The 21,319-nt window shown below is 44.7% G+C and overlaps 1 protein-coding gene and 1 pseudogene across 5 annotated transcripts in view; both read left to right on the top strand.

The window, feature by feature from the left end:
* Positions 1-31: 31 nt before the first annotated feature.
* The window catches only part of COMMD1 (copper metabolism domain containing 1), a 241,566-nt gene continuing 220,278 nt past the window's right edge, over positions 32-21,319 (top strand). For 4 of the 5 annotated variants that reach the window (XM_074011691.1, XM_005575774.4, XM_045369210.2 and 1 more), the window contains exon 1: positions 18,251-18,446. In XM_074011691.1, coding sequence (XP_073867792.1) covers positions 18,267-18,446 — 180 coding nt within the window. In that variant the 5' untranslated portion in view covers positions 18,251-18,266. Of the gene's footprint in view, positions 177-18,250; positions 18,447-21,319 lie in introns of those variants that run through there. The other variant, XM_045369216.2, reaches the window with a different exon arrangement.
* On the top strand, positions 2,133-6,456 carry LOC102138150 (small ribosomal subunit protein uS5 pseudogene; annotated as a pseudogene).

Here is a 21,319-nt window from a genome sequence, read left to right as displayed (position 1 = left end):
GGCCTTCCTTGCGGCGCGGCGCTGACGTGACGTAGAAGGCTGTCCGGTGCGCGCCGGTTGACGTCGATGTGTGCGGGGAGCTCCGGACCGGCGAGGTTGTACGCATGGGGCGCTGTAGGTGAAGAGCGCCGGGGGTCCTTTACGCGAGGCAGCAATGACAACGCGCGATTTAAAAGGCGAGTGCTGAGGACTTCCGCATTTCCTCACTCCACCTCGCACGACTGTGAGGTTCCCTCCTTTTTTTTTTTTTTTTTTTTTGGATAAAGAGTCTCACTCTGTTACCCAGGCTGGATGGAGGGCAGTGGCGCAAAATCTCAGCTCACTGCAGCCTCCGCCTCCCAGGTTCAAGCGATTCTCCTCCCTCAGCCTCCCGAGTAGCTGGGATTACAGGCGCCCGCCACCACGCCCAGCTAATTTTTGTGTTTTTACAAAATACAAAAATTTTTGGGGGACGGGGTTTCACCATGTTGGCCAGGCCGGTCTCGAACTCCTGACCTCAGGTGATCCGCCCGCCTTGGTCTTCCAAAGTGCTGGGATTACAGGCGTGAGCCGAGAAGCCCGGCCTTTTTTTTTTTTTTTTTTTGGGGGGACAGAGTCTCGGTCTGTCGCGCAGGCTGGAGTGCAGTGGGGCGATCTCGGCTCACTGCAACTTCGAGCTCCGGGACTCAAGCGATCCTCCCGCCACAGCCTCCCAAGTAGCCGGGACGACAGGTGCCCGCCACCATGCCCAGCGAATTTTTGTATTTGTTGTAGAGACTGGGTTTCGCTATGTTGCCCAGGCTGGTCTCGACCTCCTGGGCTCAAAGCGGTCCACCCTTCTCAGCCTTCCAAAGTACTGGGATTACAGGTGTGAGCCACCGCGCCCAGTGGGAGGTCTCCTCCTTTAACTCCGGCTGGACCTATCTGCGCAGTGCGGTGGGCACCGGAATAACTCCCTAAGGGATGTAGCTGAGTCTGTTTTTGCCCGGCCACATAGACCTTCTTTTTATGCAGTTTTGCTTATTTTGAAAGGGAGTCAGAAAAGGGAGATTTGGAATGAGTGGAGGTTTTTCTTTGCTTTAAGTGTCGAGGTTGGTTATCTCGTATTGGTTGGTACTGGGTGGTAGAGGTTTGACAGACTGCCAAATCAGGTCTGTCTAGTTATCACCACCCGCTTGTTCTACACTAGTGTCTCCTGCATAATATAGCCACTGACTCTTAGGGAGTGTAAGCACTATAATAAAGATCATTTAATTCCGTTATCTGCTAAGCACAGTGCTGAACCTTTACAAGTTTTATCTCGTTTAGTCCTCACGATAATCCTTTACTTAAAAGGTTAGGGAACTGGAGCCCAAAGAAGGAACTGAAGCCCAAGGTAAACCAGTCAGTAGATAGAAGCAGTATTCCAATACAAAGCAAGGACCAGAAGCCATGAGCTAAACTGCTGGTCTCCTATGACCACTATATTTCAGTAAGGAAGTTATGAGATGAGGTTCGTTGAATGTTCGCTCACAATTATTAAGCGCCTGCAAAGTGACAGATGCATGTGGTAGGTTCAGAAACAAATGTTCAAAGGTACTTAATCTTGTAATCATGAGGTGGTGTTGTTTTGTTTGTTTTTGTTTGTTTTTTGAGACGGAGTTTTAGCCCTTATTGCCCAGGCTGGAGTGCAGTGGTGCCATCTCGGCTCACCGCAACCTCCACCTCCCGGGTTTAAGCGATTCTCCTGCCTCAGCCTCCCGAGTAGCTGGGATTATGGGCATGCGACGCCACGCCCGGCTAATTTTGTATTTTTTAGTAGGGAATGGGGTTTCTCCATGTTGGTCAGGCTAGTCTCGAACTCCTGAACTCAGATGATAGGCCCACCTCGGCCTCCCAAAGTGCTGGGATTGCAGGCGTGAGCCACCTTGCCTCTCCGTGTTGTTTTTTTAACACACATTTAGCATATTAGCACTAGGGGCCTGGCTTGGTAGCTCACGCCTGTAATCCCAGCACTTTGGGAGGTGGAGGTGGGTGGATCACTATAGGTCAGGAGTTTAATACCAGCCTGGCCAACGTGGCGAAACTCCATCTCTACTAAAAATCAAAACATTAACCGGGGGTGTAATCCCAGCTACTCGGGAGGCTGAGGCAGGAGAATCCCTTGAAGCCAGGAAGTGGAGGTTGCAGTGAGCCGAGATCGGGCCACTGCACTCCAGCCTGGGCGACAGAGCAGGACTGTCTCAAAAAATAATAATTTTAAAAAAGGGATATTAGCACTAGGGAATGAAGATCCATAAACCTCTGAAGCCGACTTCTCTTCAGAGGACCAGAATACTCCCAAGTAGCACATAGATTCTATGGTTATTTGTTTAGACAACTGATGTAATATATTGGAAACAAGTGGGTGATGATGCATTAATTTTGTGGTGTAAAATACTGGATTTGAGCATTAATAGCTCTGCTCTTTATTAGCTATGTGACCTAAGGAAGACCACTTAAATCCTTTGGGTCTCATTTTCTTCATCTATAAAATAGGAGGGTTGAACTACATGATCTCTGGGGCTTACTAAACTCTACTAGTTCTGTCAGTGTAAGGAGTCAACCTGTCAGCCATAAAGAACAGAGCAGAATTTAGAAGATGCCATTATTGGCTTCTTGGGACAGTCTTAAAGTTTTGAGACATACTTTAAGTATCTGAAATGTTTCAAGTTATAAAGATTTTTCTTTTTTTGTGAAATTGAAATTGTTTTTGTTCCTGGGATTAGGCAATAAATAAATGTTAAACATCGGCTTTCATCAGAGTGTTAATGTACATTATTTCTCCATTAAAATGGGATTTCAACAAATATTAAAACATAAACATGGCCAGGTACGGTGGCTCAGGCCTGTAATCCCAGCACTTTGGGAGGCCAAGGTGGGTGGATCACAGGAGTTCGAGACCAGTCTGGCCAAGATGGTGAAACCCTGCCTCTACTAAAAATACAAAAATTAGCCAGGTGCGGTATCAGATGCCTGTAATCCCAGCTGCTTGGGAGGCTGAGGCAGGAGAATCACGTGAACCCGGGAGGCAGAGGTTGCAGTGAGCCAAGATCATGCCACTGCACTCCAGCCTGGGCGACAGAGTGAGACTCCGTCTCAAAACAAAACAAAAACATAAACACTTGTGTAGAGTACTTTATATAAACAAAGCACTGTTGCTAATGAAGGGTAAAAATGTTTTAAAAACTTCCCTATATTTGAAAAAATACTTTCCAAAACAAAACCAAACAAAAATACTTTCCTATCAGATCCAAGCAGACATAAGGCATATGTGGGAATGTTGGCAATAACAATAGCCTTATACAGTTTCCTTAATAATTTGTGAAATAGGTTTTATAAAACAATAATACTTTGTCAGCCATCCAAATGAAGGTTCTCTTTAGAATGAATAGCCCACAATGTCCTAGACCCTCAATAATAGGACTGAGCCAGGCACTGGCTAAGGTTAGAAAAGAAGAGAGGAGGGGCCAGGTGCTGTGGCTCACGCCGTAATCCCAGTACTTTGGGAGGCTGAGTCGGGTAGATCACCTGAGGTCAGGAGATCGAGACCATCCTGGCTAACATGTGAAACCCTATCTGTACTAAAAATACAAAAAATTAGCCAGGCGTGGTGGCACGCACCTGTATTCCCAGCTAGTGGGGAGGCTGAGGCAGGAGAATCGCGGGAACCTGGGAGGTGGCGGTTGCAGTGAGCCAAGATCATGCCATTTCACTCCAACCTGGGCAACAAGAGTGAAACTCTGTCTCAAAAAAAAAAAAAAAAAGGGGGGGGGTTTTATGTATCTTATTTCTTTTAGGTTTTACTCCAATTCAAAGACAGTGTTTGTTGTTATTTTGTATTTTTCTCTGTATTAGTTTATTATTGAGACCACCATTAAGCCCCATTTTCCTAAGCCATACTGTTTGCGTCTTTTTTTTTTTTTCCCCCAAGACGGAGCCTCGCTCTGTCGCCCAGCCTGGAGTGCAGTGGCACAATCTTGGCTCACCGCAACCTCTGCTCCACGGGTTCAAGTGATTCTCCTGCCTCAGCCTCCTGAGTAGCTGGGACTACAGGCATGTGCCACCATGGCCGGCTAATTTTGTATTTTTAGTAGAGATGGAGTTTTACCATGTTGGCCAGGCTGGTCTCGAACTCCCAACCTCAGGTGATCTGCCCACCTCAGCCTTTCAAAGTACTGGAATTATAGGCATGAGCCACCATGCCTGGCCTCATTCTATTTTTTAAGTTTAGCTTGCAATAGTAACATGAAGCAGAGGCCTTGTTTCATTAAGTATATTTTGATTTTCCTAATTTTCCTTGAAAGGTTTCTAGTTAACATTTTTGTCACTTTCTAACCTTCCCAGTTAAAATATTTGTCTAAAAATGGGAAGAGGTTGATTGTTGGCAATAGTAAAAAATAAAAATTTGAAGGTTTAAGGAAGATAAATAAAAATGAAAATGGGAAGAGGGGAAAAGCCAAAGGAGGGTGCTGGCCAACTGAAAAGTTTTGTGATTTGTGAGTAAATAGCCAGGTTTTCTATCTAAAAACAGGAATGAACTAATCTTTCATTATTATAGTACTAACAAGAGTTACAGGCCAGATGCCTTGACTCACACCTGTAATCCCAGCACTTTGGGAGGCTGAGGCAGGCAGATCGCTTGTGGTCAGGAGTTCGAGACCAGCCTGGCTAACATGGTGAAACCCCGTCACTACTAAAAATACAAAAATTAGCCGGGCATGGTGGCACATGCCTGTAATCTCAGCTACTTAGGAGGGTGAGGAAGGAGAATTGCTTGAACCTGGGAGGCAGAGGTTGCAGTGAGCCAAGGTCACACCATTGCACTCCAGCTTAAGCAACAAGAATCTCCATCTCAAAAAAAAAAAATGACAAAAATTGCAAATTTGTGGGCAAAATAAATGACTGTTGTTTTGGGGGTCCAGGATGTGGTGGGACACAATACAAAAAGCAAGGCAAGCTGGGCACAGTGATGTGTGCCTGTAGTCCCACTACTTGGGAAGTTCAGGCAAGAGAACGGCTTGAGCCCAGGAGTTAAAGGATGCACTCTTATGATTGTGCCTGTGACTAGCCATTGAACTCTAGCCTAGGCAACATAGCAAAACCCCATTATTTCTTTAAACAGTGAGGCAAGCCAACTTTATTTATTTATTTTTTTGAGTTGGAGTCTTGCTCTGTCATGCAGGCTGGAGTGCAGGAGCATGATCTCGGCTCACTGCAACCTCTGCCTTCCAGGTTCAAGCGATTCTCCTGCCTCACTCAGCCTCCCGAGTAGCTGGGACTACAGCCTCGTGCAACTACACCTGGCTATTGTATTTTTTAGTAGAGATGGGGTTTTGCCATGTTGGCCAGGCTGGTCTTGAACTCCTGGCCTCGTGATTCACCTGCCTTGGCCTCCTGAAGTGTTGGGATTACAGGCGTGAGCCACTGTGCCCAGCCTAAAAAAGTGAGGCAAGCTGACTTTATATACATCCTGCTGGAAGAATGAAAAAAAAATTAAATCTTCTTCTTCTCTGAGAAAACACCAAATGGCGGATGACGCTGGTGCAGCGGGGGGGCCCGGAGGCCCTGGTGGCCCTGGGATGGGGAACCGCGGTGGCTTCCTCAGAGGTTTTGGCAGTGGCATCCGGGGCCGGGGTTGCGGCTGTGGACGGGGCCGGGGCCAAGGCTGCAGAGCTCGCGGAGGCAAGGCCGAGGATAAGGAGTGGATGCCCGTCACCAACCTGGGCCGCTTGGTCAAGGACATGAAGATCAAGGCCCTGGAGGAGATCTACCTGTTCTCCCTGCCCATTAAGGAATCTGAGATCATTGACTTTTTCTTGGGGGCCTCTCTCAAAGACAAAGTTTTGAAGATTATGCCGGTGCAGAAGCAGACCCGTGCTGGCCAGCGCACCAGGTTCAAGGCGTTCGTTGCTATCGGGGACTACAATGGCCACGTCAGCCTGGGTGTTAAGTGCTCCAAGGAGGTGGCCACCGCCATCCGTGGGGCCATCATCCTGGTCAAACTCTCCATTGTCCCCGTGCGCAGAGGCTACTGGGGGAACAAGATCGGCAAGGCCCACACCGTCCCTTGCAAGGTGACAGGCTGCTGTGGCTCTGTGCTGGTGCACCTCATCCCTGCACCCAGGGGCACTGGCATCGTCTCAGAGCCTGTGCCCAAGAAGCTGCTCATGATGGTTTGTATCGATGACTGCTACACCTCAGCCCGGGGCTGCATTGCCACCCTGGGCAACTTCGCCAAGGCCACCTTTGATGCCGTCTCTAAGACCTACAGCTACCTGACCCCTGACCTCTGGAAGGAGACTGTATTTACCAAGACTCCCTATCAGGAATTCACTGACCACCTTGTCAAGACCCACACCAGAGTCTCCGTGCAGCGGACCCAGGCTCCAGCTGTGGCTACAACATAGGGTTTTTATACAAGAAAAATAAAGTGAATTAAGCCTGGAAAAGAAAAAATTAAATCTTAATCAAGTTCCTAGATCCAACTACCAATGAATGGGTTTACAAAAAATACAAGGATTTCTTGTATTCATGAATGTAAAATGTGATGTAAATGTGAACTAGAAACCTTTCAAGGAAAACTAAGAAAATCAAAATATACTTAATGAAACTAGGCCTCTGCTTCATGTTACTATTGCAAGCTAAACTTAAAAAAAAAATAGAATGATGCTATATATATATATATATATATATATATATAATTTTTTTTTTTAATTAAAAAAATTTTTTTTTGAGATGGAGTCTCACTCTATAGCCCACGTGGGAGTGCAATGGCGTGATCTTGACTCATCGCAACCTCCACCTCCCAGGTTCAAGCAGTTCTCTGCCTCAGCCTCCCAAGTAACTGGGATTACAGGCATGTACCACCATGCCCAGCTAATTTTGCATTTTTAGTAGAGGCAGGGTTTCCCCACGTTGGCCAGGCTGGTCTCAAACTCCTGACCTCAGGTGATCCACCTGCCTCCCAAAGTGTTGGGATTACAGGTGTAATCTACACTTGATCTAGAAGAATATATTTTTAAAATAGTACCATGAGGATGCAATCAATAAGATGTAGAACGTGAAAAACTCTTTAGGACAAATGACCTATAAATAAATTGCAAGAAAATTAACAATAGCAGCAATGAAGATGAAAGGGTAACCTGTGGAATAAGAGAGATTTAAGAAAGTGAGAGATTTAAGACAGCCAGGAGAGTGACATCAGCAAAATGGGAGACCAGGAGCTACCTCACTTGTATCTCCCCACAGCAACAATAGTTTTTAGCTTTTCACCTGTCCGCAGATAAAAGTACCTCTGTTGGGAACTTTGGGAACTAGATAGGAGACTGTGAAACCCTTGTGGAGCCCAAGATCCAGGAAGGCTGTTTTGAGACAGCAGAACTGCACCCAGGTAGCAGACTCATCGATCGAGGTTGCAGCTCCAGTCTTGAAAATGGTGCTACCTCCCTGTGGACTTGGCTACAACCCTCTTTGGCCTTGGTCCTGCTACTAGACCATCTACTTAGGGACCTGGAGGAATCATAACTACTTGTGTCTCAGGTGACAGGCCCACCAACATCAGTTTCATAGCAGACCCTGAAACAACTGTAAGTCACAGCTCCAGCCCTCCTCACTGTGGTCTGAGAGCAATCCTGCCCATGAAGAGACCCGCGGGTGACATGACTATCCATGCCCCAGGAAGCAGGCCTGCAGATTTCACTCTTGCCTGTGGACCCTGAAGCAGCCTAGTGACTTGGTTCCAGCCCCTCTTAACTACTGTTAGGGCCAGTACTGCCTGCCCAAGGGCCCACCCAGTGACCTAGCCGGAAGCTTACCAGGAAACTGGAGGAAGCCACGCCAGTCTATGCATCTGGTAATAGGCCCATTGTCTGCAGACCACCATCCCAACACCAGCCCTACTGACCAAGGTCCTGGGGGCAGTCCAGTCCACCCATGGACCAGACAGGATCCACACCCATTAGAGCCCCTGGTAACAAGCTTGCCAACTGTGGACCCAACTGTGGACCCCACTGTGGACCCAGCTCCAACTCCATTTGAGTGCAATCCCATCAATTCAGGGACCCAATAGGAGAAGGCCTTTTCCTTGTAAAACTAGTCTATAAAGACTGGAAGAGGTGTTTGTGCCTTTTTTTTTTTTTGAGATGGCGTCTCGCTTGTCGCCCAGGCTGGAGTGCAGTGGCGCGATCTCGGCTCACTGCAAGCTCTGCCTCCCGGGTTCACACCATTCTCCTGCCTCAGCCTCCAGAGTAGCTGGGACTACAGGTGCCCGCCACCACACCTGGCTAATTTTTTGTATTTTTAGTAGAGACAGGGTTTCACCCTGTTAGCCAGGATGGTCTTGATCTCCTGACCTTGTGATCTGCCCACCTTGACCTCCCAAAGTGCTGGGATTACAGGTGTGAGCCACCGCGCCCGGCGTGTTTGTTCCTTTAAATACATAAACACCAGTGCAAAATTACATGGATAACAAAGACTCAGGTAAACATGACATCATCAAAAGAAACTGCTATGGATTGAATATCCTTGTCCACTCCAAAATTCATGTATTGGAAACTTAATATCCAATGCAACAGTGTTGGGAAGTGGGGCCTCTTCCAGTTCCTTTGCCACACTACCACCACAGAAGGATCTTTTAAGAACTCAAATCTGGCTGGTTGGGGTGGTTCATGCCTGTAATCCCAGCACTTTGGGAGGCTGAGGCAGGAGAATAGCTTGAGCCCAGGAATTTGAGATCAGCCTGGGCAACACGGTGAGATCTTATCTCAAAAAAAAAAAAAAAAAATCTGGGCACAGTGATGTGCACCTGTAGTCCTAGCTACTCGACAGGCTGAGGCAGGAGGATCCTTTTGAGCCTAGAAGTTCGAGGTTGCAGTGAGATAGGCTCATACCACCGCACCGGGTGGCAGAGTGAGACCCTATCTCAGAAAAAAACAAAACCCCAAATCTGATCTTGTTATTACTCCTCTGCTTACAACTCTTCAGGGACTCCTGAAGTAGTTGAGAACACACCACTCCAATTAAGCTACTCTGGCTCTTATTGATTATTTTGAGTTAAAAGCACCTAAAAAACAGCAGATGCATGAAGGGCACTCTGACTTACCTTTTTCTTCCTGAAAGCAGAAGCAGAAGATAAAACTCACATGTGAAAGGTGCTCTTTTTTCTTTTCTTCTTTTTTTTTTTAGACAGTCTCGCTCTGTCGCCCAGGTTGGAGTGCAGTGGCCCCATCTTGATCTCGGCTCACTGCAACCTCTGCCTCCCAGGTTCAAGTGATTCTCCTGCTTCAGCCTCCCAAGTAGCAGGGATTACAGGTGCCCCCCACCACACCTGGCTAATGTTTGTGTTTTTAGTAGAGGTGGGGTTTCAACCATACTGGCTAGGCTGGTCTCGAACTCCTGACCTCAAGCAATCCAGCCTCCTCAGCCTCCCAAAGTGCTGGGATTACAGGCATGAGCCATTGTGCCCAGCTAGAAGGTATTCTTAACACCAGAAATGGGGAATCAAGGCCATAAAAAATCTGTATTAAAAAACCTTGTTAAACTAATTCTTATCTTCCTAGTCACTTCTCCATGATTAACCACCCTAGACCAAGTCCATATTTTCACAGTTTACTACTCTTTGTCCCACTTAGCGTATAATCATATGGCTCAATGTGCTTCTTTGGGTCATTTCCTTATGAAGGCTCCTGTGTCATGTAAAACTTATATTAAATAAATTTGTATGCTTTTCTCTTGTTAAGTTGTGTTTTGTTACAGAGCCCCAGCCAAGAACCCTGAGATGGGAAGGGGAAAGATTTTTCCTTCTCTACACTTCCCAATGATTAAGTATAAAAATTACTTGGGAGGCTGAGGTGGGTGAATCACCCGAGGTCAGGAGTTCGACACCAGCCTGGCCAACATGATAAAACCCCGTCTACTAAAAATACAAAAATTAGCTGGGCGTGGTGGTGCATGCCTATAATCCCAGCTACTCGGGAGGCTGAGGCAGGAGAATCACTTGAACCTGGGAGGCAGAGGTTGCAGTGAGCCGAGATTGTGCCACTGCACTCCAGCCTGGGCAACAAGAGCAAAACTCTGTCTAAAAAAAAAAAAAAAAAAAAATTGTCCATTACATGTAAACTCTTCATCTCTGTGACCTAGGCCCTGTCTATTTTTTCAGATTTATTACCCTAGGGTCCTGGTTCCATTCTTGCTGTATTATTTACAGAGGACTCAACACCTCACTCTGTTTCATGCCTCCGTATATAGGGATGAGTTATTTCACCTGCAGCATATTCTGATATTCTCCATTAAGCCTCTCCTGACCTACTGCAGCTGAATTAATGGAATCTTCTTCCACCAAACCTGATAGCTATTTTTAGGTACTAAGTAATAACAATTCTTAGTCCATTGTATTTTAATAATTTATTTACATGTAATTTTCCCTTACCAGAATGTAAGACTTTAAGGCAGAGACAGTCAAATATTTCTGTATCTCCTGGAGCCAAGCAGAATGGATTGCAAAAGCTCTCAACTAATACTTGTTGGCCAGGGCATGGTGACTTACACCTGTAATCACAGCAGTTTGGGAGGCCAAGGTGGAAGGATCACTTGAACTCAGGAGGTGTAGAACAGACCGGGCAACATGGTGGGACCCTGTCTCTAAAAAAATTTTAAAAATCAGCTAGACGGGCTGGCACACATCTGTAGTCCCATCTATGTAGGAGGCTGAGGCAGAAGGATAGCTTGAGCCAGGGAGGTTGAGTTTGCACTAAGCTGGGATCACGCCACTGTACTGCAGCCTGGATGACAGAGTGAGACCCTGTCTCAAAAAGATAAAATCTGTTGAGTGACCAGTTGAGTGAAGAGTGAATGTTAATAACAGCATAATTGGAGAAAGTAGAATGGAGACAGAGTGCAGGTAGAGCTCATTGTAAAACTTTGGTGCCCTTGCGTTTGCACACATTTCAGTTCACATTTTATATAATATTTTAATGTTTTCAGAGGTGGAAAACCTCATTAAAAACACCTATTACTTGCCTGGGACCAGTTGCTTAATGGAACTTAGAATGGAAACCTATTTGGCCACAATGGAAAGGAAACCTGTTTACAAGGAAGGCTTAGTTAGGTATTTATAATTTCCCTTTGCATCAAGGCTTGAGGGTCTTTTTCTTACCGTTTCCTTGCCTTAGACAATTCTTTTAATAGGCCTATGCCCAGCTTTGTTATCTACAAAATAGGTTGTTTTGAGAGTTAATAAAATAAAGCTTTGTACTTGGATCCTTTTGCTTGAAAGGCATTCTAAAAATGCAGCTGCTACCAAGTTTCAACAGTTACATCGGCAATAGCAGCCCCTGGTGGCACAGGAATTAATTTATTTTATTGCTCACTGATATTTTGGAACATGCTGTAGGCTCAGGCAGGCAGTAATATGTGGCAGAATATGCTATCCCAAAATATATCACTTTGGCATAAGGATTATTTTGAGCTAAAGGCACATTAAAAAAAAAAATGGGTGCAAGAAGGGACTCTGATTCTTCCCGTTTTCTTCCTTAAAGGAGGAGATAAAAGCCCCATATAGAAGATGTCCTCTCGTTACCAGAAGGAAGGCAACATTCTTATTGTCAAGAATGGGAAGTTGAGACTGAGAAAATTCTGTACAAACAGACCTTGTTAAAATACTTTTTATCTTCTTTAGCCTCCCCACATAGTTTGGTTACTTTTCTGCCATTGCCTGTCTTTATTCATCCTAATATAAAAGCATTTAAGTTTTCCCACTTTTGTGGGTCTTCATTTACTTATGAGGGCTCCTATGTCATACATTATATTAAATAATGTAAACTTAATATTAAATAAATCTGTATGTATTTCTCTTGTTAACCTGTCTTAATGTAAGTTTAATTCTCGAGTTCAGCCAAAAAACCCTAAGAGGGCAGAGGTAAAATTTTGCCTCTTCTACACATACATTTGAGTAGGAGTTAAATAATGATAGCAATGTTTTTTGTTGTTGTTGTTGTTTTGTTTGTTTGTTTTTTTGAGACAGAGTCTTGCTCTGTCGCCCAGGCTGGAGTGTAGTGGCATGATCCCAGCTCACTGCAACCTCAACCTCCCTGGCTCAAGCTATCCTGCCTCAGCCTCCTGCATAGATGGGACTACAGCCGTGTCCTACCCCACCCAGCTAATTTTTGTATTTTTAGTAGAGATAGGGTTTTACCATGTTGGCTAGGCTGGTCTTGAACTTCTGACCTCAAGTGATCCGCCCACCTTGGTTTCCCAATGTGCTGGGATCACAGGTGTGAGCCACTGCGCCCAGCCTGTATTTTTACTTGCTTCTAAAAGAGTAATGTATTTCTCGTGAAGGTTAAGTAGAGCTGGGGGTACTCAGGAGTTCTAAGCCATGTTAAAAGAAAAACCAAACTCTGTAAAATATTTTAGACATTTATTCAGGGCCAATGTGACTGACCACAGCCTGGGAAAAACACAAACCCAAGAAACTTTGAGTAAGTGGTCCTGAGGTGGTCAGATGACAATTTTATGCATTTCAGGGAGGCAGGAGTTACAGGCAAAGATGTAAGTCAACACATGGAAGGTGTCCAGTCCAAGAAGCCAGGATATGCTGAAGTGGGACTTACAGGTTACAGGTGGATTCAGAGATTCTTTAATTTGCAATTGGTTAAAGTTGTAAGGCTCTGTCTAAAACTTGGAGTCAGAAGAAAGAAATGTTGAAGATAAGGATGCTACGTCAGAGTTAGCGACAATATTTTGTGTCAAAATGACCTATTCAGCAAGACTGATGGCCTGTAGGCATGATTTAACCCTTGCCTTGCATGGCCTTAGGTCTTTCTATAATTTGGTATCTTATTGCCACAGAGTCTTATGATCCCTATTTTAACATTAATGCCAGTCAGTTGTTGTGTCTAAACTCTGAAAGGGAGGAGGTAGAAGGATGAATGTCCGATCTCTTCCTGTTATGGGTAGAAATACAATTTTTCAGGTTTCTCTGGGGTCCCCTTGGCCAAGAGGAGGTCTGTTCACTCAGTGGGAGGCTTAGGATTTTATTTTTAGTGTACAGTCAGGACCCATGGAAAACTAGGGGGCTTATAGAAAGACTTCTGAGGGATAAAGTAACCCATAGATACTGTAGGCTACATTTGGTGTGTGATTATATTTTGGGGAGAAAGTGTCTGAGGCTTTTATCAGATTCTGAAAGCATCTAGTGATATCAAAAAGTTTAAGATTCATATTCAGTGGACATGAAAATAAAAATTTTAAAACACTTTTATTTTTATATTTATTTTTGAGACAGAGTCTCACTCTGTCACCCAGGTTGGAGTGCAGTGGCGTGATCTCGGCTCACTGCAACCTCCACCTCCTGGATTCAAGCGATTCTCCTGTCTCAGTCTCCTGAGTAGCTGGGTTTACAGGCACACACCACCACACCCAGCTAATTTTTGTATCTTTAGTAGAGACAGGGTTTCACCATGTTGGCCAGGCTGGTCTTGAACTCCTGACCTCAGGTGATCCGCCTGCCTCGGCCTCTCAAAATGCTGGGATTACAGGTGTGAGCCACTGCGCCTGACCAAAACACATTTTTTTTTTTAAAGCAATGGCTTTTATCTGTAATGTAGAATACACGTCCTTTAAAGCTTTCATTGAAAGATTTTTATTGCTGGGGACGGTGGTTCATGCCTGTAATCCCAGCACTTTGGGAGGCCGAGGTGGGTGGATCACCTGAGGCCAGGAGTTCAAGACCAGCCTAGACAAGATGATGAAACCTTATCTCTACTAAAAATACAAAAATTAGCTGGGCAATGTGGTGCGCACATGTAATCCCAGTTACTCAGGAGGCTGACACATGAGCATTGCTTGAACCCAGGAAGTGGAAGTTGCAGTGAGCAGAGATCTCGCCATTTTACTCCAGTCTGGGCAACAGAGTGACACCCTGTCTCCCCACAAAAAAGAATTTTGTTTTAGAACCTACTACTTATTTAATTTTTTCATTAAATAACTTTTTATTACAACAGTATTACATGTCCACTGTAGATATTTAGAAAAATCAGGTAAGCAGAAAGCCATCTTCAGTTACTAAGAGATATACACTATATGTTGGTGAATAAACTTCCAGACTTTTTCTACATAGGTTGATAGATTTTACTATATTTTATTTTATTTTATTGAGACGGAATCTCACTCTGTCACCAGGCTGGAGTGCAGTGGCACGATCTTGGCTCACTGCAACCTCTGCCTCCTGGGTTCAAGCAATTCTCCTGCCTCAGTCTCCTGAGTAGCTGGAACTACAGGTGCACACCACCACGCCCAGCTAATTTTTTTATTTTTAGTAGAGATGAAGTTTCATCATGTTGGCCAGGATGGTCTTGATCTCTTGACCTTGTGAGCCACTGTACCCGGCCTAGATTTGGCTATATAAACTTGGGGAAAATATTTGCATGTAGGTAACAAGCATTAATATTTCTATGCACAAAGAGCTCTTAGAAATCACTGAAGTGGGCTGGGCACGGTGGCTCAAGCTTGTAATCCCAGCACTTTGGGAGGCCGAGACGGGCGGATCACGAGGTCAGGAGATCGAGACCATCCTGGCTAACACGGTGAAACCCTGTCTCTACTAAAAAATATGAAAAAACTAGCCGGGCGAGGTGGCGGGCGCCTGTAGTCCCAGCTACTCGGGAGGCTGAGGCAGGAGAATGGCTTAAACCCGAGAGGCGGAGCTTGCAGTGAGCCGAGATCCGGCCACTGCACTCCAGCTTGGGCGACAGAGCCAGACTCTGTCTCAAAAAAAAAAAAAAAAAAAAAAGAAATCACTGAAGTGGCTAGGCGTGGTGGCTCACACCTGTAATCCCAGCACTTTGGGAGGCCGAGGCGGGTGGATCACGAGGTCGGGAGTTTGAGACCAGCCTGGCCAAGATGGTGAAACCCCGTCTCTACTAAAAATACAAAAATTAGCCGGGCATGGTGGCGCATGCCTGTAGTCCCAGCTACTTGGGAGGCCGAGGCAGGAGAATCACTTGAACCTGGGAGGTGGAGGTTGTGGTGAGCCGAGATCGTGCCATTGCACTCTAGCCTGGACAACAAGAGTGAAACTCCACCTTCAAAAAAAAAAAAAAAAAAAAAAAAAAAAATCACTGAAGTGAGAGAAACCCCTATAGAAAATGGACAAGGAAATAGGAAGAAATACAAGCAGCCAATAAATATAGTAAAAAAGTATTTACTCTCAAAATTTAAGAAATGCAAATTAAAAGTGAGATAATATTTTTCATGTATCATATGGCAAAGGTTATAAAGAATAATATAGCTGGGTGCAGTGCTGTGTGCTCATAGTCCCAGCTACTTAGCCTAAGATCGGAGGATAACTTGGGCCTGGGAGGTCAAGACTACAGTGAGCCAAGATTGTGCCACTGCACTTCAGCCTGGGCAACAGAGTGAGACCCTGTCTCAAAAATTAAATTAGATTAAATTTAAAAATATAATATCAGTCAGTGTTAGTAAGGTTTCATAGAAATAAATAGGTGCAGCCTTTCTGGTGGGTAATTTGTAAATTATGTTTTTAATAGTGCTGTTTCTGCTTGCCACTCTTTCATTTAATGCTTTTTCTTTTCTACCAGCCATTCTCTGCAACTTCTGTAAGTACATGTAAAACAACCTATAGTTTGTCTCTAAGTTTGGTTTACTTGGAGCCATGGAAGCAACTCTGAATTTGCCTTTTATAAAATTATTTTAGGAAAAGAAATATATTTTTTTCTATTATAAAAAATGCCTCTGGCCGGGCACAGTGGCTCACACCTGTAATCCCAGCACTTTGGGAGGCTGAGGTGGGCAGATCACCTGAGGTCAGGAGTTTGAGACCAGCCTGGCCAACATGGTGAAACCCCTTCTCTACAAAAGATACAAAAATTAGCTGGGCGTGGTGGCGCATGCCTGTAATCCCAGCTACTCGAGAGGCTGAGGCAGGAGAATCACTTGAACTTGGGAGGTGGAGGTTGCAGTGAGCTGAGATTGCATCACTGCACTCCAGCCTGGGCAACAGAGTAAGACTTTGTCTCAAAAAAAAAAAAAAAAAAAAAAAAAAAGAGATGGCTCTTTACTGGATAAACATTAATTAAAACAGTCTAGATGAGTAAATTCTCAACAGTGTGGCACTGCCTTGAAAAGGGCATTTCAGTTGACACTTTTTTTTTTTTTGAGACGAAGTTTTGCTCTTGTCCCCCAGGCTGGAGGGCAGTGGCACCATCTCAGCTCACTGCAACCTCCGCTTCCTGGGTTCAAGCAATTCTCCTGCCTCAGCCTCCCAAGTAGCTGGGACTACAGGCATATGCTACCATGCCCGGCTAATTTTTGTATTTTCAGTAGAGATGGAGCTTCACCATGTTGGCCAGGCTGGTATTGATCACCTGACCTCAGGTGATCCACCTGCCTCAGCCTCCCAAAATGTTGGGGTTACAAGCGTGAGCCACTGTGCCCAACCTCAGTTGTCACTTTGAAGGAAGGGTAGGAATGGAATAGGTGGGAGAGAGGTCAGAAATATGACATCTTCCCATGCAGGGTATATTCATAAAGGTGAAAAACCTGTTTGTTATTATCTAAGCCTAAAATCAAACTCCATTTTATATATAAACACAATGTATTATTATTATTGTTATTATTTTATTTTTATTTTTTTGAGCCTGTCACCCAGGCTGGAGTGCAGTGGCATGATCTCGGCTCACTGCAAGCTCCGCCTCCGGGATTCATGCCATTCTCCTGCCTCAGTCTCCAGAGTAGCTGGGACTACAGGCGACCGCCACTAGGCCTGGCTAATTTTTTTGTATTTTTAGTAGAGACGGGGTTTCACGGTGTTAGCCAGGATGGTCTCGATCTCCTGACCTCGTGATCTGCCCGCCTCGGCCTTCCAAAGTGCTGGGATTACAGGCTTGAGCCACCGAGCCCGGCAACACAATGCATTTTTAGTTTAGCATTAATATATACAGAATATTCCAGCTTTGCAATGACTGTAGAGTGAGAGTGTTTTTTGTTGTAAACTTTACCAACTGTTGTTCACATTTCAGAACATCATGTTACCAGAAGCAACTGCCCTCCCTCTGGAGTCACCAATACCGCACACCTGTATCGATTTGTATTTGTAGAAGTCACAGGTGATTCTACATAAAGATGTAAAGATGCAGACATCTGGCTACTTTATATGTCTTTTAGTCAACTAGTATAGGTGTACCCAAACATTTACACATATTACATTATAGATTACTTTCCTTTTAGTTTTATGATAAATTACAATTAGGTCATTAAATTGATTTTTAAATTGAGATATTCACATACTGTGAAACTAATCTCTTAAAGTGTACAATTCAGTGGGTTTTAGTATATTCACAAGGTTGTGCTTCCACTTCCAGAATGTTTTCATCATGCCCCAAAGAAACTCTGTACCTATAAACAGTCACTACCCATTTGCTCCCTCTTCCAGATTCTGGCAGCTATTACAGTACTTTCAGTCTCCGTGGATTTGTCTATTCTGAACATTTCATATGAATGAGATGTCCAATATTTGGCCTTTTATGTCTGACTTCTACTTACCCTGTTTTTAAGTCTCATTCATATTGTAGCATGTATCAGTACTTTATTCAATTTTATGGCTGAATAATATATTGATTTTTTGAAATTATATGGGTGGGAGGTTGTATTAGCTATGCATTTAATATCAGGATAGTAAATGAGGTGTTAACAAAATACTTGTTATATAAAAGAACATTGGATCAGAACCACTGATCTAGTTGGAAAGACAAGACAAGTGTATATAAAAAGGCAGTTAACAACCCAAACAAAACATTATGTAATCAGGAGATAGTTAAATTTTCTGGAACAAAGGATGACAGGTAAGGATTAGGCAGAGATTAAATCTGAGTGATCGATCCTATTCAGCTAATGGGTTGGCAAGGCCTGGAATGAGATACAGCCATCTAAAAATTAAAACTGCCAACCTTGTAGGCTGCTACCCCATCTCCAATAATCTCTGCGAGCAATCTTTCTTTCCAGTAGGCTCTGCAGTGATGAAGGGGATCAGGGGAAGCAAAGTGACTCTCCTAGAACCAAACGGATATTTCCGTGGAGGTATCCTAAGGGGATGGGTTTTGCAGAGCAAAGCTGTAAGCTGCCAACTCTGACCCCTGGGGAAGCCTTGCCTCCAGCTTCCCCGTGGTGCTTTTGCACAGGCTATTTAGGCACATCTCGGCCGCCGTGGCGGGGCACGGCTCAGCTGTTGCGGGGCGGGGCTTTCGTAGAGCATGGCGGCGGGCGAGCTTGAGGGCGGCAAGCCCCTGAACGGGCTGCTGAATGCGCTAGCCCAGGACACTTTCCACGGGCACCCCGGCATTACAGAGGAGCTGCTACGGAGCCAGCTGTATCCAGAGGTGCCACCCGAGGAGTTCCGCCCCTTTTTGGCAAAGATGAGGGGGATTCTTAAGGTACTGCTCTTTTCTATAGTCTCCGGCTTGGAGCGGAGCCCCTTGGCCGCTGGCTTCAGCCTCGCCCCCTCTCTTCCCCCCGTCCCCACAAGCTGAAAGGCTTTTCCTTCTCAGATCTCTACTCCATGGGCTCCACATTGGGCTCCTTCTGATTTGCTCGTTCCTTCGCCCCTTCTCACTTTCCTAAGGGTGACCTTTTTATGCTGAAGTTCCCAGTCCCCCGGTAGGACTGACTGACACCCACGGGGGCTTTTCCTTCAAGACATCTCTTCTGTGTGTCTTGGTAACAGTCGCGTTTCCTCAGCAGATCTGTGGGATCTGGATTTTTTAAAATTAAGAGTTTTAGGTCGCTAGCTTTCCCCGGTTGTGGAAGTTGGGAGCGTTAAAATGAGTGTCTGCTGGATAAGGGGTGGCTTAGCCCGAGTGGCATCTGTCAAGCGGTCCACTGCATGGTTAAGAGAGCATAATTACCAGCTTGAAGTCAAAGTATAGACTAGACCGTCCAATAGAAATATGTGAGCCAAAAAGGTGAAATTAACTTTAATAATATATCTTATTTAATCCAGAATATCCAAAGTATTATCACTTTACATGTAATCAATATACAGAATATTGACAAGATTTTCTGTTACTTTTTTCACTAAGTCTTCGAAATCCAGTATTTTACACTTAAAGCTCATATCTCGGACTAGCCACATTTCAAGTGCTCAGTAGTCACATATGGCTAATAACCATCATATTGGACAACTCTAGTTTTTTTTTATTTTTTTACTATTTATTATTTATTTATTTTTTTGAGACAGGCTAGAGTGCAGTGGTGCAATCTCGAGATTGGTGCAATCTCGGCTCACTGCAACCTCTGCTTCCCGGTTTCAAGCGATTCTCCTGCCTCAGCCTCCGGAGTAGCTGGGACTACAGGCTCCCGCCACCATGCCCAGCTAATTTTTGTATGTTTAGTAGAGACGAGGTTTCACCATACTGGCCAGGCTGGTCTTGAACTCCTGACCTTGTGATCCGCCTGCCTCAGCCTCCCAAAGTGCTGGGATTATAGGCGTGAGCCATGGCACCCAGCCTTGGACAACTCTATGTAGACCGAGAACTAGTTATAGGAATGAATCTAGTGTCAATGTATTCTAGAGACAGACTATAAAAAGAATTACTGACTTTTGTAGGTCTCCTATGTGTTAGGAACTGTGCTGAGATGTTTTACATGTTGTTTCATTTGTTTCTTGGAAAAAACCTTATATAGTGGACACCCATTGTAAAGGTTTAAGAAACAGGTCCAGGGAATCTAAACAGCCTAAAATTACATTTTGATTAAAGTCAATGTTGAAATTTAATCCACTATCCTTTTGAATTTGCTGTTTTTTTGAAACTGTTTATTCTTTAAAAAGGCGCTTCTGTATTTTTTAAAACTGATTTTGCCTACAGGATTTGAATCCAGAAAAAAAAAGCAAATGAAACGTAAGGAGTAATATCTCAGGTGTGATTCTAGACTTTCTAAGTAATCTTAGTTGATATCAATCATAAATCACTAGTGAATGCTTCCTATTTCCTTTCTTTTTTTAGAGAGTCTTGCTTTGTCGCCAGGCTGGAGTGCAGTGGCCCGATCTTGGCTCACTGAAATCTCTGCCTCCCGGGTTCAAGCCATTCTCCTGCCTCAGCCTCCTGAGTAGCTGGGGTTACAGGCATCCGCCACTACGCCCAGCTAATTTTTGTATTTTCAGTAGAGACTGGGTTTCACCATGTTGGCCAGGATGGGTTTGATCTGACCTTGGCCTCCCAGAGTGCTAGGATTACAGGTGTGAGACACCCCGCCCGGCTGAATGCTTCCTATTTCTATCAAATTTTACTCTTTGAGCAGTCCGAGAGAGTTTCCTAGAAAATTTGACATCTGGGTTTTTGAGGTGTTTGATTTATGGGGATGAGGCCTATATCTCTTCTTCTGCAGGCTAAGAGAGAACAGCACATGTGTAGGTAATGCCTTAGAATCTCCAAACATTGGGGGGTACTTCTCCTCTCTAGGTGGACCACATTTTGATTCATTTGTTTTGTTAGGAGATAAAACAGCAGGATACCCAGAGAAGAATTTGCCTGAAAACTCTTTCTCTTATTTATTTTTATTTTGAGATGGAGTTTTGCTTTTGTTGCCCAGGCTGGAGTGCAGTTGTGTGATCTCCGCTCACTACAAACTCCGCCTCCCAAGTTCAGGTGATTCTCCTGCCTCAGCCTTCTGTGTAGCTGGGATTACAGGTGTCCACCACCATGCCTGGCTAATTTTTTTATTTTTAGTAGAGACAGGGTTTCACCACGTTGGCCAGGCTAGTCTTGAACTCCTGACCTCAGGTGATCCGCCTGCCTCGGCCTCCCAAAGTGTTGGGATTACAGGAGTGAGCCACTGCATCCGACTTTACTTTATTTTAAATACATTGCTGAATAATATCCAGGATACTTGAAGTTTTCTAGTGGTTCCGTGTTGTGGAGCTGGCATGGTTCTCTTGGTGTTGGGAGTATGCAACAGAAGATTTGCAGGTGCCTCACAGCACAACCTCTGCACAGCCGATTAGTCTGAGGAATGAAGGGATATGCCTTTGATTGTTTTACTTAGGGCTGAAACCCTGGGCTCAGGATGACATTCAGTTCCAATCTTTATTTAACTCTTTTTTTTTTTTTTTTTTTTTTGAGACGGAGTCTTGCTCTGTTGCCAGGCTGGAGTGCAGTGGCGCAATCTCGGCTCACTACATCCTCCACCTCGTGGGTTTAAGTGATTCTCCTGCCTCAGCCTCCCGAGTAGCTGGGACTACAGGGATGCACCACCGCGTCCAGCTAATTTTTGTAATATTTGTAGAGATGGGGTTTCAACACGTTGGCCA

The sequence above is a fragment of the Macaca fascicularis genome, chromosome 13 (genome assembly GCF_037993035.2).
Source record: "Macaca fascicularis isolate 582-1 chromosome 13, T2T-MFA8v1.1".
Taxonomy (NCBI): Eukaryota; Metazoa; Chordata; class Mammalia; order Primates; family Cercopithecidae; genus Macaca; species Macaca fascicularis.
The sequence above is the reverse complement of the archived record's forward strand: the minus strand, read 5'-3'. Positions and strand labels throughout refer to the sequence as shown.